The 13,425-nt window shown below is 45.2% G+C and overlaps 1 protein-coding gene across 1 annotated transcript in view; it reads left to right on the plus strand.

Moving 5' to 3' along the window:
• Positions 1-13,425, plus strand: part of LOC112298387 (4-aminobutyrate aminotransferase, mitochondrial) — an 80,445-nt gene that overhangs the window by 53,347 nt on the left and 13,673 nt on the right. Inside the window, exons 6-9 of the mRNA XM_024553350.3 lie at positions 814-863; positions 9,798-9,878; positions 10,528-10,620; positions 11,260-11,322. Of these exons, the coding sequence (XP_024409118.2) occupies positions 814-863; positions 9,798-9,878; positions 10,528-10,620; positions 11,260-11,322 (287 nt within the window). The remainder of the gene's footprint in view (positions 1-813; positions 864-9,797; positions 9,879-10,527; positions 10,621-11,259; positions 11,323-13,425) is intronic.

Consider the following 13,425-nt stretch of genomic DNA (forward strand, 5'->3'; position numbering starts at 1 on the left):
TTGTTGGACCCTCAGATGTGATGTTGGTCTCTAACCATATTCCCCCTCCCCAGGTTATAGCCATCCTGCGCTCCTGAAACTCGTCCAACATCCACTATGTGCAGGGGTCTTTTTCTTTATTATTGCTAACCCTGGCAACAGTTGATCTGCTTTGATGGACTTCAGGTTGCTTTCAAGCCTAGAGATATTGGAGTGGCACAGTTAAGATATATGTACATTGGTCTTTATATACATGTGTAGGATAAATTCATAGAAGAGTGACTGCTGAATGAAAGGGTGTCTTATACCTTGTCATGGAATGTCAGGCCCAAGCTGGACAGTAAACAGGACTCTGGGAATAATCAAATGTGGGAAGGCAGAGCCGGATATGCTGGTCACAGATTGCAGGTTGTATCACTTGCTCACTCTGTTCCTGAGCAAACATTTATTGCAATTTGACTCGATCTGTAGGCACTGGGGGAGAAAGCAAGGACCACATTGTGATTCATCACCTGGGCCTAGGGAACCACCCCCAGTCCTTGAAGAATACTTTCACCTGCACTCACCTCCTCTTATGTCTGTCTAGCTGTGTAGGTGTCAAACCTGAACCCCAGAATTACCTAGAGAACTTGTTGAAGATTTCTGGGCCACACCCTGAGAGATTTGGAGTCAGGGGATATGGGTGGGCCCAGGAATGGGTCTTAAGTCTGCAAAGGATAAAAAGTTCCTTTGGCATAAGAAAAGGTTGGAAGGAGGGTAGAGGCAGGCAGTGGGGGAGAGGCACGGGGACCCTCAGATGTGATGTTGGTCTCTAACCATATTCCCCCTCCCCAGGTTATAGCCATCCTGCGCTCCTGAAACTCGTCCAACAGCCTCAAAATGCGGTAAGTCCCTAGGTTATACAGAGTAAATCCCAAATGTGTTCATGGTAATTCATTGGGGCACCTTTGGAAATGGTCCATTCATTCATTCCACAAATATCTTCGAGCACATACTGTGTTCTAGTCACTTAGAATACGTTGGTGAGCAAAAACACAGCACCCACTAACATGGAGGCAGTCAATTAATTTAATTCTGTACATATAAGCAGAGAATCCCAATGATACTAAATGCTGCAGAGTGAGGTAAGCAGTACTGTGTGGGCATAAAACAATGATGATGATAATAATGAGAAAAAATAACAAAGAGCATAGTATGTATAGTAACCCCCTTGGCCACAGTTTCACTTTTTACAGTTTCAGTTACCTATGGTCATCTGTGATCCAAAAGTATTAAATGTAAAATTCCAGAAATAAACAATTTGTAAGTTTCAAATTGTGCACCGTTTTGAGTAGTGTGATGCAATCTCATGCCGGGACGTGGGCTCAGCCAAGTGCTCTGCTCAGGGTCTTGGAGAGCTGAGATCATCTCTTAGCTGGAGGCTATGAGGGAGAATCTACCTTGGGGCTCATTCAGGTTGTTAACAGAATTCATTTCATTCTCACAGTTCCCACGTGACCCCACCATCTTCCCACCAGCAACCCCAGTCCAAACGTCTGCTTTCTTCCACCGCTGTTTCTGCTCTTAGCAAAGGGCTCATGTAGTTGTACTAGGCCCACCCAAAAAATCCAGAGTAATCTCCCTATCTGAACCAATTGGGAACCTTAATCACACCTGCAAAGTCCTTTTTGCCCGATAACATATTCATGGTCCCAGGGTTTGGCATCTTCTTGGGAGCCATGTTGTGTAGATAACACACCTGTACAATAGTGTGTGTGTGTATATATGTTTATATGATGTGTTGTATCAGGTATGGCATATGCTATGGTAATACCACATAGCTGTCTACGCTCTCTGCCACAGAGTGGGATGTTTTTCACCTCCAGTGAGAATTCATGAATTACAGGTGGTCCCCACTACATGCCCCCACCTCGTTACTATTATTACCCCAGATCATTGCCTTTATTCTAACCCAGGTGTGTTTCTTCCATTCTTTCTTGACACATAAATGGAATCATACACAGCGTGTACTCTTCGTCACGTCTGGCTTATTCACTCAAAATCCGTGTGTGTGATTCATCCTTGTCGTGCAAAGCCACACACCATCTATTCCTCCTGCTGTAGAGCCTTCCAGTGTGTGAGAACACTGCAATTAATGTGTCTATCCCACTGTTCATGGGCATTTGGGTCGTTCCTCCAAAGGCCGCTGCTGTGGACATTTGAGTACATGTCTTCCAGTGACCACAGCCAAGGGGATGCAAGGGAAGGAGTGGAGCTGCAGGTCATCATAGTGTGCAGACACTTTCCAAACTGGTTGTCAGTTTCCACTCCCCCCAGCAGTGGGGCAAGTTATGGTTCCTCCACATCCTCACCAATACCAAGTGTCATTGGGGGCAGGGGGGACTTTCATTTTACTCAAAGAGTGACATGTGCATCCACACATAACAAGGAGTATGAATCCCTTCAAAAATCTAAGAAAGGCAGGGGAGGGCTGACAGCCCAGTCCCATTCGGAACCGACTCCAGGCTTTAAACTTTCTTCCCTTTTAACCCGCAAAGCCAGAGATAATAGAAAAGAAAGACATTTCCCTCTTTATAAACAGGTATGCCCTGCCTGGGAGGGACTTAGTGACATTTCTCCCCTCTGGTTAGTTGACAAGTTCAGGAGCTGCAGTAGAGGACTCCTGAGGGCGTCTCGGGTGTGCAGGCTCTGCCGATGTGTTTACATTCAAAGCCCGACTTTGTTTTGAAACGTTGTGCAGATCCCAGATGCCTCAGCAGTTGGTGCTGGAAAGAATGTGTCAACAAACATGTCATACACATTTGCAGTGTCAGCTGCCTTGGGAGGCAGAATCGTCCCCAACAACACGTGACTTTAAGGGCCAGGGATTCTGATTTGGGGGGATGCCCTGCCTCCACCCAGCCCTGCCAAGAACCTGCATGCCACACTCCATCCTCCCTTACCGTAACCCTCACCTCTCAGCCAGTCAGAACCTGTAGTAGCTCTGCATCTTCCACTTCATGGATTCTTTTCCTCTCCAACTGTTCCACCCCCCACATCCATTCTCATCTCCTCCATACCATCCTCCAAACTGCCCTGTGCATGGAACCCTTTCCGGGTACCCACTGCCTGTGGACACCTCCCACTTTAAGTACAAAGCCCTTTGTGATCTGCCTCTCACTTCTTCAGTCTCATTTCTTGACATTTGTTTATTTACTATTGATTGAATACTTACTATGTTCTGGACACTGTTCTGGTCCTGGGATTGGATGGTGAAGTCTCAGTCTAGACTACAGCCTGAATCACAGCATTGACCTTGTTATGCAGAGGACTGAGTTTGGGCAGGATGACTGGCGCAATCTTAGAGAAACGGCAGCTGGCTACCCTAAGCTCAGCAGGTACACCCAGGGCGTCGGGCTGATCAGTGGGGGACACTGATTGACCTCTGGGGTCTTCCAAATTCTTGGCTCAGGTGGTGGTTATGGTATTTTACCTGTCCCGCACAGATTCCTACCAAGTCATTGAAGTCCTGAGGAAGGGTTTATCAACCCTTTGTTCCCCAGTTACAGCGCCCTGAAAATCCCACATCGTTACTTCAGGTGGGTGGGAAAAATGAAGCCACGGCTTCTGGATCCAATATCTGGGTTCCAGTTACAATTTCTTACATTGCCCAGGCCTCCTCATTACAATGCCCACTAGTTACGCAATGATTATTGGGCACTACACGTGCACCTTCACACTGTAATGAATGATGAGTGTGGTCTGACATCCATGGCACCTGGGGCGGACATAGGACAGCCGGCCAGGTCATGTGCCATCCCTGTGACCTCTGGGCCTTTCCACCTGTGTGACTCTGTCCTTCAAGACTGGGCTCCTGCCTCATCTAAGTGCTGTGTCATCCCACTGGCTCCTCCCCAGCACCCAGGGAGGGGGCCTGTTCTGTCAGATGAAGACCCTGAAGTCCAGAGAGTTTCAGTAACTCGCCCCAGTTTGTACAGCCACTCAAACCAAAGTCCATCTCTTTACACTGAACTTTAGGGCTGCTGAGTCTGATGGCAAGAGTTCTAGAAACCTGTCCTCATTTGATTCTGCTACCCTACCCAGATATCTTCTGTTCTTAATGTCATGCTTTGCTAAACAAGAACATCACCCACACATCTTCCCTCGGCCTACATAGGCAGTCAAGCTGCCAGCCAGCCTCGCCATCCCCAATGTGAGCCGCTTCCACCTCTGCCTATGATGGCAGTTTGCCTCTACCTTTATCTCTTGATAGGCTTGATTTCTCAGGAGCCCCACTCAGAGCAGAACCAAAAGAAATACACTTTGAAGCCCCTATAGGCCAGCCAAGGTCCTGGGTTGTACCAAGAAAACTCACATCCATCATTAACATTATCAGGCAGAGGCTGCCTGCAGTGTCTGGCAAAGGATGGAATCTGAAGTTAGCAAACCTGGATTGGAGTCATGGTTCCGCCCCTTCCTGGCTGCCTGACTTGGGGCAAGTTTCTTGACCTCTCTGGTCCTCAGTTTCCTTGACTCTCCAATGTGAAGCATTAATTCCCTCCACTACTTATCCTAGTCTGGAATATGAATCTGCCACAATGTCTAGCATTCAGAGCCAAGTTCCTCAGCAACCAGGAGGCAGAGTTTTGGGGGTCCCCTCTCCTCCTGTGCAGTGATTCCACTATTTGGATTTACATTGAATTAATTGCACCAACTGTCCAAGAGGGAGAGGGACCCGAGAAGTCCCCAGATCCCAGGCTCAGTGATTCCTCTCTCTTTTTAATAGAATATTTCATTTTAGACTAATTTCCAGTTTACAGACAAGTTGTAAAGACAATTTCCATCTACCTTTCACCCATTTACCCCCAATATTAACACCTTACCTCTCCATGGTACCCTCATCAAAACTAAGAGATTAACCTTGGTGTATTACATACCACAGACTCTACTCAGATTTCCTTTCTTTCCACGAATGTCTACTTTTTTGTTCCAGTCCTGGATGCTGCATTACATTTAATATAATCCCTTTTTATAACCCAAACCCCATTCTGGGTGATCTCACTGTTTATCTGCTGTGCAGCCCCTCCCAGATTCTTCCCAGTCCTGCCGGGGGACTGGCTGGACCTTGAGGGATGGTATGGCTCTGCTTTCATTCTATCTGCATTTCCATCCGTGTCTTTTCTAGAATGGTGGACACAAGTCATTATACATTTTTCACAACCCATAAAATATATGACACCAAGCATGAACCCTGATGTGAAATTGTAACCTTTTAAAACACCATTTTACTAGCCACAGAACATCACCGTGAGTTAAAATGGCTTAGTTTACATAAGCTACTGTCCACATTTATAGAGTTTCTTCTTTTTTGGTGTTATAAGTAACACTACATGAATAATTAAATCTATAGCCTTTGTCCACCTTTGAAATTGTATCTTTAGAGGAGGCCTAGAAATGAGATCACTAGGTCAGAGTGTAAAATATTATAAGGCTCTTAACACACATTATTAACATGTCTTGTGTTTGAAACTTCTACCCTGATAGGTGTCCTTCCAGAACTGGACATTTATCTTTTTCTTCCCTTGAGGAAAGTATCTGAGGCCCAGCTGGTGGAGAATTTGGGACCATTGGCCCTGTGTGTGTATCTAACCCTGTTGCATGAACAGCTAACAACGATGCCTGTGTTTTGAAGCCAAGAAGGCAAGGGCTGCTTTTGTTCAAGAATGCAGCTACATAAGTGTAGGACTATCCCTCCGCCAGAAATTGTTTCAGGAAAAGTTTGGCCAGCTGTTTAAAATAGGGCAATTTCCCAAAATCTGTGTTTCCCTTGTCTTTTGAAATTTGGCGGCTTTGGTTCCCTTGGCCTGTGTCCCTGCTTAGTATTCACAGGGCAGGGGTAACTGACCCTCGGACAAACAAGTTCTTAGAAACCACCACGCCCCCTCATTTCCTGAGTATCAAAAGTGAGTCAGTTTAGCATCAGGCTTGCACTGTTAGTTTCCTTGCAGAGGGAAATACCCCTGGGGACCTACATCTATAAAAATTAGGGGGGGGAATCAACAAAGAGGGTCAAATAATTTTTCTAACATTGCTTTTCTCATACTCAGCCCATCATGTTTATTTTCCCAGCTCCCTCATCAGATCGCTCTCCTAAGCCCTGCTCCACTTAGAAATTTTTTAAGTAAATTTTATTGATTATGCTATTACAGTTGTCCCATTTTTTCTCCCTTTTATTCCCCTCTGTCCTGCAACCCCCCACCACCAGCACTGCCCTCCACCTTAGTTCATGTCCATGGGTCGTACATATAAGTTCTTTGGTTTCCATGCCCCAGTCTATTTTGTACCTACCAATTATGCTCCTTATTCTCTGTACCATTTCCCCTATTCTCCCCTCCTCTCCCCATTGGTAACCCTTCATGTGATATCTATTTCTTAAAATATATTTTTTTAAGATTTTATTTATTTTAGAAAGAGGGGAAGGGAAGGAGAAAGAGGGAGAGAAACATCAACATGTGGTTGCCTCTCACATAGGCCCCACTGGGGACCTGGCCTGTAACCCAGGCATATGCCCCGACTGGGAATCCAACCAGCGACCCTTTGGTTTACAGCCCGTGCTCAATCCACTGAGATACACCAGCCAGGGTGTGATCTCTATTTCTGTGATTCTGTTCCTGTTCCAATTGTTTGTTTAGTTTTTGTTTTTGTATTTTAGGTTCAGTTTTTGTCAGTTGTGAGTTTTTTGTCATTTTATTATTTATAATTTTGATCATCTTCTTTTTCTTAGATAAGTCCCTTTAACATTTCATACAATAAGGGCCTAGTGATGATGAACTCCTTTAACTCAACCTTATCTGGGAAGCACTTTATCTGCCCTTCCATTCTAAAGGATAGCTTTGCTGGTTAGAGTAATCTTGGATGTAGGTCCTTGCCTTTCATGACTTTGAATACTTCTTTCCAGCCCCTTCTATCCTGCAAGGTTTCTTCTGAGAAATCAGCTGAAGGTCTTATGGGCACGCCTTTGTAGGTAACTGTCTCCTTTTTTCTTGCTGCTTTTAAGATTCTCTCCTTATCTTTAATCTTGGGTAATGTAATTATGATGTGTCTTGGTATGTTTCTCCTTGGGTCCAACTTCTTTGGGACTCTCTGAGCTTCCTGGACTTTGTGGAAGCCTATTTCATCTGCCTGATTGAGGAAGTTCTCCATTATTTGTTCAAATAAGTTTTCAATTTCTTGCTCTTCCTCTTCTCCTTCTGGCACCCCTATGATTCAGATGTTGGAACATTTAAAGTTGTCCCAGAGGTCCCTAAGCCTCTCCTCATTATTTTGAATTCTTGTTTCTTCATTCTGTTCTGGCTGAACGTTTATTTCTTCCTTCTGCTCCAAATTATTGAGTTGAGTTCCAGGTTCCTTCCCTTCACTGCTGGCTCCCTGTATATTTTTCTTTATTTCACTTTTCATAGCCTTCACTTTTTCCTCTTTTGCGACCATACTCAGCCATCTGTGAGCATCCTGATTGCTAGTGTTTTGAACTCTGCATCTGATAGGTTGGCTATTTCTTCATTGCTAAGTTCTATTTTTGGAGCTTTGATCTGTTCTTTCATTTGGGCCCTATTTCTTTGTCTTGGCCCAGCTGTTACTTTGTAAGGGGTAGAGCCTTAGGCATTCACCAGGGCGGGGCAACCCTTGTGGCTGTGTGGTGATGCTGTACGTTGGGGGTGGGGTCTCAGAGAGAACAATGCTGCTTGCTCAGCTCTCAACTGGCTTTCAGTCACTTCCCCTGCTATGCACAAGCTAATTGGGCCCTTCTCATGCTAATTCCCAAGTTGGCTGGGCTTGTGTACATTCTAGGACCCTATGGGTCTCTCAAACGGACTCTCCTGTGAGGCTGGGAGTTTCTCCCGCAACTGCAACCCCCACAGGTTTTTATAGCCAGTTTTGAGGCTTTATTTCCCTACACTGGAACCCTGGGTTTTGCTGTCTCCCTCCCCAGTTGTTCCTCCCAGTTTATCTGCATGCAAATGTGGGACAACCTAGTCAGCCAGCCACTGCCTCGCCACAGGTCCTCTCTGCCCTGGCTGCCCATCTCTGCCCCTCCTGCCAGTGTGAATGAATGTTTCTTTAACTCCTTGGTTGTTGGACTTCCATACAGTTCGATTTTCTGGCAGTTCTGGTTATTTTTTGTTTTTCAATTTGTTGTCGTCCTTCTTTTGGTTGTGCAAGGAGGCAAACTATATATACCTATGCCTCCATCTAGGCTGGAAGTCCTAGAAATTTTAGAGCTGCTGCTGCCTTGTGTGTCTTTTTCCATGTTTATTTAATTAAAGTATAATTTACATGCAGTAAAATCCATTGTTTGTAGTATACAGTTGTGTGAGTTTTCCAAGTGCATTGTCATATACTCACTGTAAATTCAGACACATTTGCACACCCATGTTTATAGCTGCACTATTTATAAGACCCAAAGAGTATAATCAGCCTAGTGTCCATTCACAGATGAATGAATAAACAAAATGTGGCTTATTCATACAATGGAATATTATGCAGCCTTAAAAAGGGAGGAAATTTTATCACATGCTACAACATGGATGAACATGGAGGACATTATGCTAAGGAAATAAGCCAGTCACAAAAGAAGAAATACTGTATGATTCCACTTATATGAGGTCCCTAGAATAGCCAGATTCATTGAGACAGAAAGTAGAATGGTAGTTGCCAGGGACTGGGGGAGGGGTAGTGGGGAGTTAGTGTCTTATGGACATAGGGTTTCAGTTTTGCAAGATAAAACAATTCTGGAGATGGATGATGGTGCTGGCTACACTATAATGTGAATATGCTTAACACTACTGGACTGTATGCTTAGAAATGGTTACAATGGTAAATTTTATGTTACATGTTTTTTACCACGTTTTTTAAAAATCAAGACATGGTACAATTCATCACCTGAACATTCTCCCAAGCCCATTTGTAGTCAATCCCACCCCATCCCTTGGCAACCATGAGCTGTTTTCTGTCCCTATAGTTTCTCCTTTCCCAGAATGTCACATAATGGAACTATGCTGGGTGTAACCCTTTGATTCCAGCTTCTGCCACTCAGCACCGAGACTCTGAGATTCTACCATGTTCTCCTTGCCCTTGTGTGTGTTGGTATATTGTTCCTCTTTATTGCTCAGTAGTATTCCATGGTGTGAGTGTATCACAGTTTATGTATCCTTTCCCCAGTAGAGGGACATTTGGGTTGTTTACAGGTTTGGGTGAATTTTTTAAAAAGCCCCTGTAAATATTCATGTCCATTCATGTCTTTGTGTGGACATACAGTTTCACTTCACTTACGTAAATTCCTAGGTATGGCATTGCTGGGTCACAGGGTACATGTATGTTTAACATTCTATGAAACTGCCAGACTGCTCCCAAAGTGGCCACACCATGTTACTTTCCCACCAGCTGTGATGAGAGTTCTAGGTGCTCTACATCCTCATCAGCACTTATTATTGTCCATATTTTAATGTTTAGCCATTCTGGTGGGGGGGGGTTAAATTACAGATTTGCAGGAAATTGCAAAAATAGTACAAAGAGGTCCCATGTACCTTTCACCCAGTTTCTCCCAAAGGTAGCATCTTGCATAAGTATAGTGCAATATCACAACCAAGAAATTGGCATTTCTTCTTAAAATCCAGAGCAATTCTGGTGGATTTCTCTAAAAGCGCAGGGAAATCCACCATTCCAGCATGGACACGACACCATCAGCCTATTGGACTCCTTCCCTGTGAACAGTGTGGTTGGTGAGCCAGGAGCTGGGTCAGGCCTGAGAAGTCACTGTTTGTCTCTGGTCCTCTTTGCAGAGCACGTTCATCAACAGACCTGCCCTGGGAATCCTGCCTCCAGAGAACTTTGTGGAGAAGCTCCGGGAATCCTTGCTCTCGGTGAGTGGTGAGTCCATGGGAAAGAGCCTCTGCTGCTGGGACTCACCTCCACCTTCTGCCCCAGATCTCCCCTCACCCTCGCCCAAACTAGAAAGGCAGTCCTGACCTCTAGGGGGCAGCCCCAGCAGGAGAAGGAGAGGATTGAGATCCAGAACAATTAGGATGGGGTGTTTCTCCTTCAGTCTTGCTCCTTGTGTTTTTTCTATCACAAAAGCATTTTTACTTTTGCTTTTGAAGAAAATTAAGAATTCCTGTGTGCAGGAAAATGGAACTCAGGAAACATAAATAATTTTTTCCATGACAGGAGGTTTGCCTATTATTCATCCTGCCTTGATGTTTCTGTTCTGATTGCTATAATGATTAAAATTATTCAGAACTTCAACTTTTCATCTGCGAAATGTGGGCATCTCAAGAGATGGCAATTGCATCAGAAGGGGTAGACTGGGCTTTGTTTTGCCATTTATTCCTCTCTGTCCTTCAGCCTGAAAGCTTCTCCACCACCCCAGAAGAGCCCAAGTCCACTTTCCCAGGCTAACTGCTTCTGGGATATCCCCAGTTCCCTCCCAGTCTCCCTCTGCCTCCCACAGCTCCAGCTGGAGGAGGAGGAGTTGAGATGGAACTGAGCCCACAGCTGTTTCTCTGCCCGCAGGTGGCTCCGAAAGGGATGTCGCAGCTCATTACCATGGCCTGTGGCTCCTGCTCCAATGAAAATGCCTTCAAGACCATCTTCATGTGGTATCGGGTAAGGTTTGAGGCATGAACATACACACACAGAGGCTCCCCAGCACCCAGCCACACACTTACCCCTACTCCTACTGTTTACCCCAACCAGCTGGAGTACTGGACACAGTGACCATGCTCAAAATCCACTGCCTGGATGGGGCTTTTCAAACATCCCTGTGGGGAATGGTGCCAAGAACCAAGTAAAAAGTACATTCTTAAGAAGAATGAGTTCTGTATTCTTAGCCCCTAGATTGGTCCAAGATGGTAATTGTCAGATGTCTGGTGGTCAAGACAATGCTACATTTTCTTCTTGAGGTCATTCTTAAGGTTTTATGTATGTCCAGGCATTGACACACAGCAAATGCATGGATGTACATCCAGGTATTGACATGGGACTGGAGAATTTGAAAGTTCAAGTTCCCAGAGTCAGTTAAAACAAGAGTAATTGTTTCCTTATGCCTCAGCCCACTTGAAGTTAACAATGTGGCCGCTTGACCAGTGACTCTGTTTTATTTCTTCACTTCTCAGTCAACACCTAAGATGAACTCTTGAGAGAGTGTTCTTTAATTGTCTGGACTAATTACAGGTTTGGTGGGAAAGTGGAAGCCCTTCTTACCACAGAGCATCTCTGAGACTTTGTTCTGTTCTTTTTTGTCAGAACAAGGAAAGGGGTCAAACGGGTTTCTCCAAAGAGGAGCTGGAGACGTGCATGGTCAACCAGGTAAGTGGAGTGGGCCCTTTCTCCTCCTCCAAGAGGGAGGTGCCATAGCCCCCCTCAGGCTGACAATAGTTAATGGACCCTGTCCTTCCCAAATAGTCAGCACAGGCTGCCATAGCAAATGCCATAGACTGTGAGGTAGAGTGGAGGTGCTTAAACAAGGTATCTGTGTTTTCTCGCAGTTATGAGGGCTGGAAGTCCAAGGTGCAGCCAGTTTGGTTCCCCAGGGCAGGCTCTCTTTCCTGGCTTGCAGCCAACTGCCTTCTCACTGAGTCCTCCTATGTCAGCGAGTGCTGGCAAGCTCTCTTGTGCCTCTTTTTATAAAGAAACTAATCCCATCATGGGAGTTCCCTCATGACCTCACGCAACTCTAATCACCTTCCCAAGGCCCCATGTCCAAACACCATCACGCTGAGGTTAGGACTTCAACATATGAATTTGGGGGGACATAAACATTCAGTGCATAACAAGGGGTCCCCAAGCATTCTGCCTCCCTAGTTCATTCCCTTGATATCAAGGCGAAGTGGATCTCTTCCTGACCCAAGACAACAGTTTCCCAGGACAACCACCTGAATTTAACCCATCTAAGAAGGGCTTTAATGTAGTCTCTAGAATAATCCAAAATGTCAACACAAATGTGTGTACAAGGGTATTCACCCCACTGGTATTTAAAGTAACAGTAACCAAAAAGATTGCAAACCACTTAATAAGGAAAGAGGAATTAAGTGTACAGGTTCCCAGAGGCATGAAGGAGGCCACTGTTGGGGCACAGCAGTAGTGGGGACCACAGGGAAAACCAAGTAGGTAGACCCAAGCTCTGCAGCCAGCTTCAACCAGAGCATGCCTGCCCTTCCCCCTTTCTCGTATGTGGTCCCATTATGATTTAGACAGAAATGTCTGCTGATTATAAAAAAGAAAAGGAATCAAGGGCCACTAAACTCAACTATGCAAGGTGAACATCCACAACATCCTGCAGCAAAAATAGTTAGAAAGGGTTACTCTTTGCCTGGAGACACGTGTACTATAATTTAGTGAAAACAGTAGAATGTTAATTCTATGGACACTAAATAAATGTACAGGAAATTACTACAAGAAATCCTGCTAACATGTTTATAATAGGATGCCTACGGGTGGTGAGATGGTTTTATTTCACTTTTTCCTTTTGTGCTTTCTTAACTTTTTATTCCTAATCTTGCCTCTTGCTAACAATAGATCTATACCTTTTTCCATATTCATACAAACCTACATAAAATTAAGCTTTTTCTTTTTTCTTCTGGCCATTTTTTTAAAGAAATAGATCTTGCTCTACCTCTTTCTCATTTGATATCTGTGGACATCATAGTCCACCAATATTTTTAGATCTCATTCCTCCTGTTTCACGTCTGCAGCCAAAGATGCAAGATAGTATGTGTACATCGAAATACATTTATACAAAGGAACAAAGGAAGCGTTTCCTCTCCTTAAAGGCAAATGACAAGATGGTATACTATAGTCTGTGGGAGGAGGTCTTAGAACTTCTACCAGGGGTCTCAGGTACCTGGTGGAGATCAGCCAGCCTAAGAGCATGCTGTATCAAATTTCCAGAGACAAGAGGGACCCCATGGCTGCCTCTGCAGCATCCTCAGTAGTTCTCCCGGAGTCTGATTTCTTGCCAGCTGGAGGGGCAGGAAACAATGCAGCTATGCCATCCACTGGGGACTGGGTATTCAGGTATCTCTCCTGAACACAGGGCAGCCACCCTGGGAAGACAGAAAGATGGGGGCAGAGGGTCCTCACTGCCCAGCCTCCCACTCTGGTGTAGCAGATCTGGTCCAAAGGCCTGGGGCTTTCATTCCCTGTGAGGTGCCCTGCTCAGGCTCCTGTCATGGCCTACTTAGCCCACCTGGTTGCTGTGGAAGTCAGAGCAGTCTGGAGTGGGGGGAGAACCTGTAGTAGTTGGAAGAGCACGTAGACAGGGGCTGAAAATTCTAAAGCCCCAAGCAGCCCAGCAGGTGATGGCCGGGGATGTAAAGGAAAAGGCAGGCAGTGGGCCGTGGAGCTGCACATTTCCCCAGACTTTAGGCTTAGGTGACAAAAATGGGCCCAGTTGGTACAGAACTTGAGAGA

The sequence above is a fragment of the Desmodus rotundus genome, chromosome 1 (assembly GCF_022682495.2).
Source record: "Desmodus rotundus isolate HL8 chromosome 1, HLdesRot8A.1, whole genome shotgun sequence".
NCBI lineage: Eukaryota > Metazoa > Chordata > Mammalia > Chiroptera > Phyllostomidae > Desmodus > Desmodus rotundus.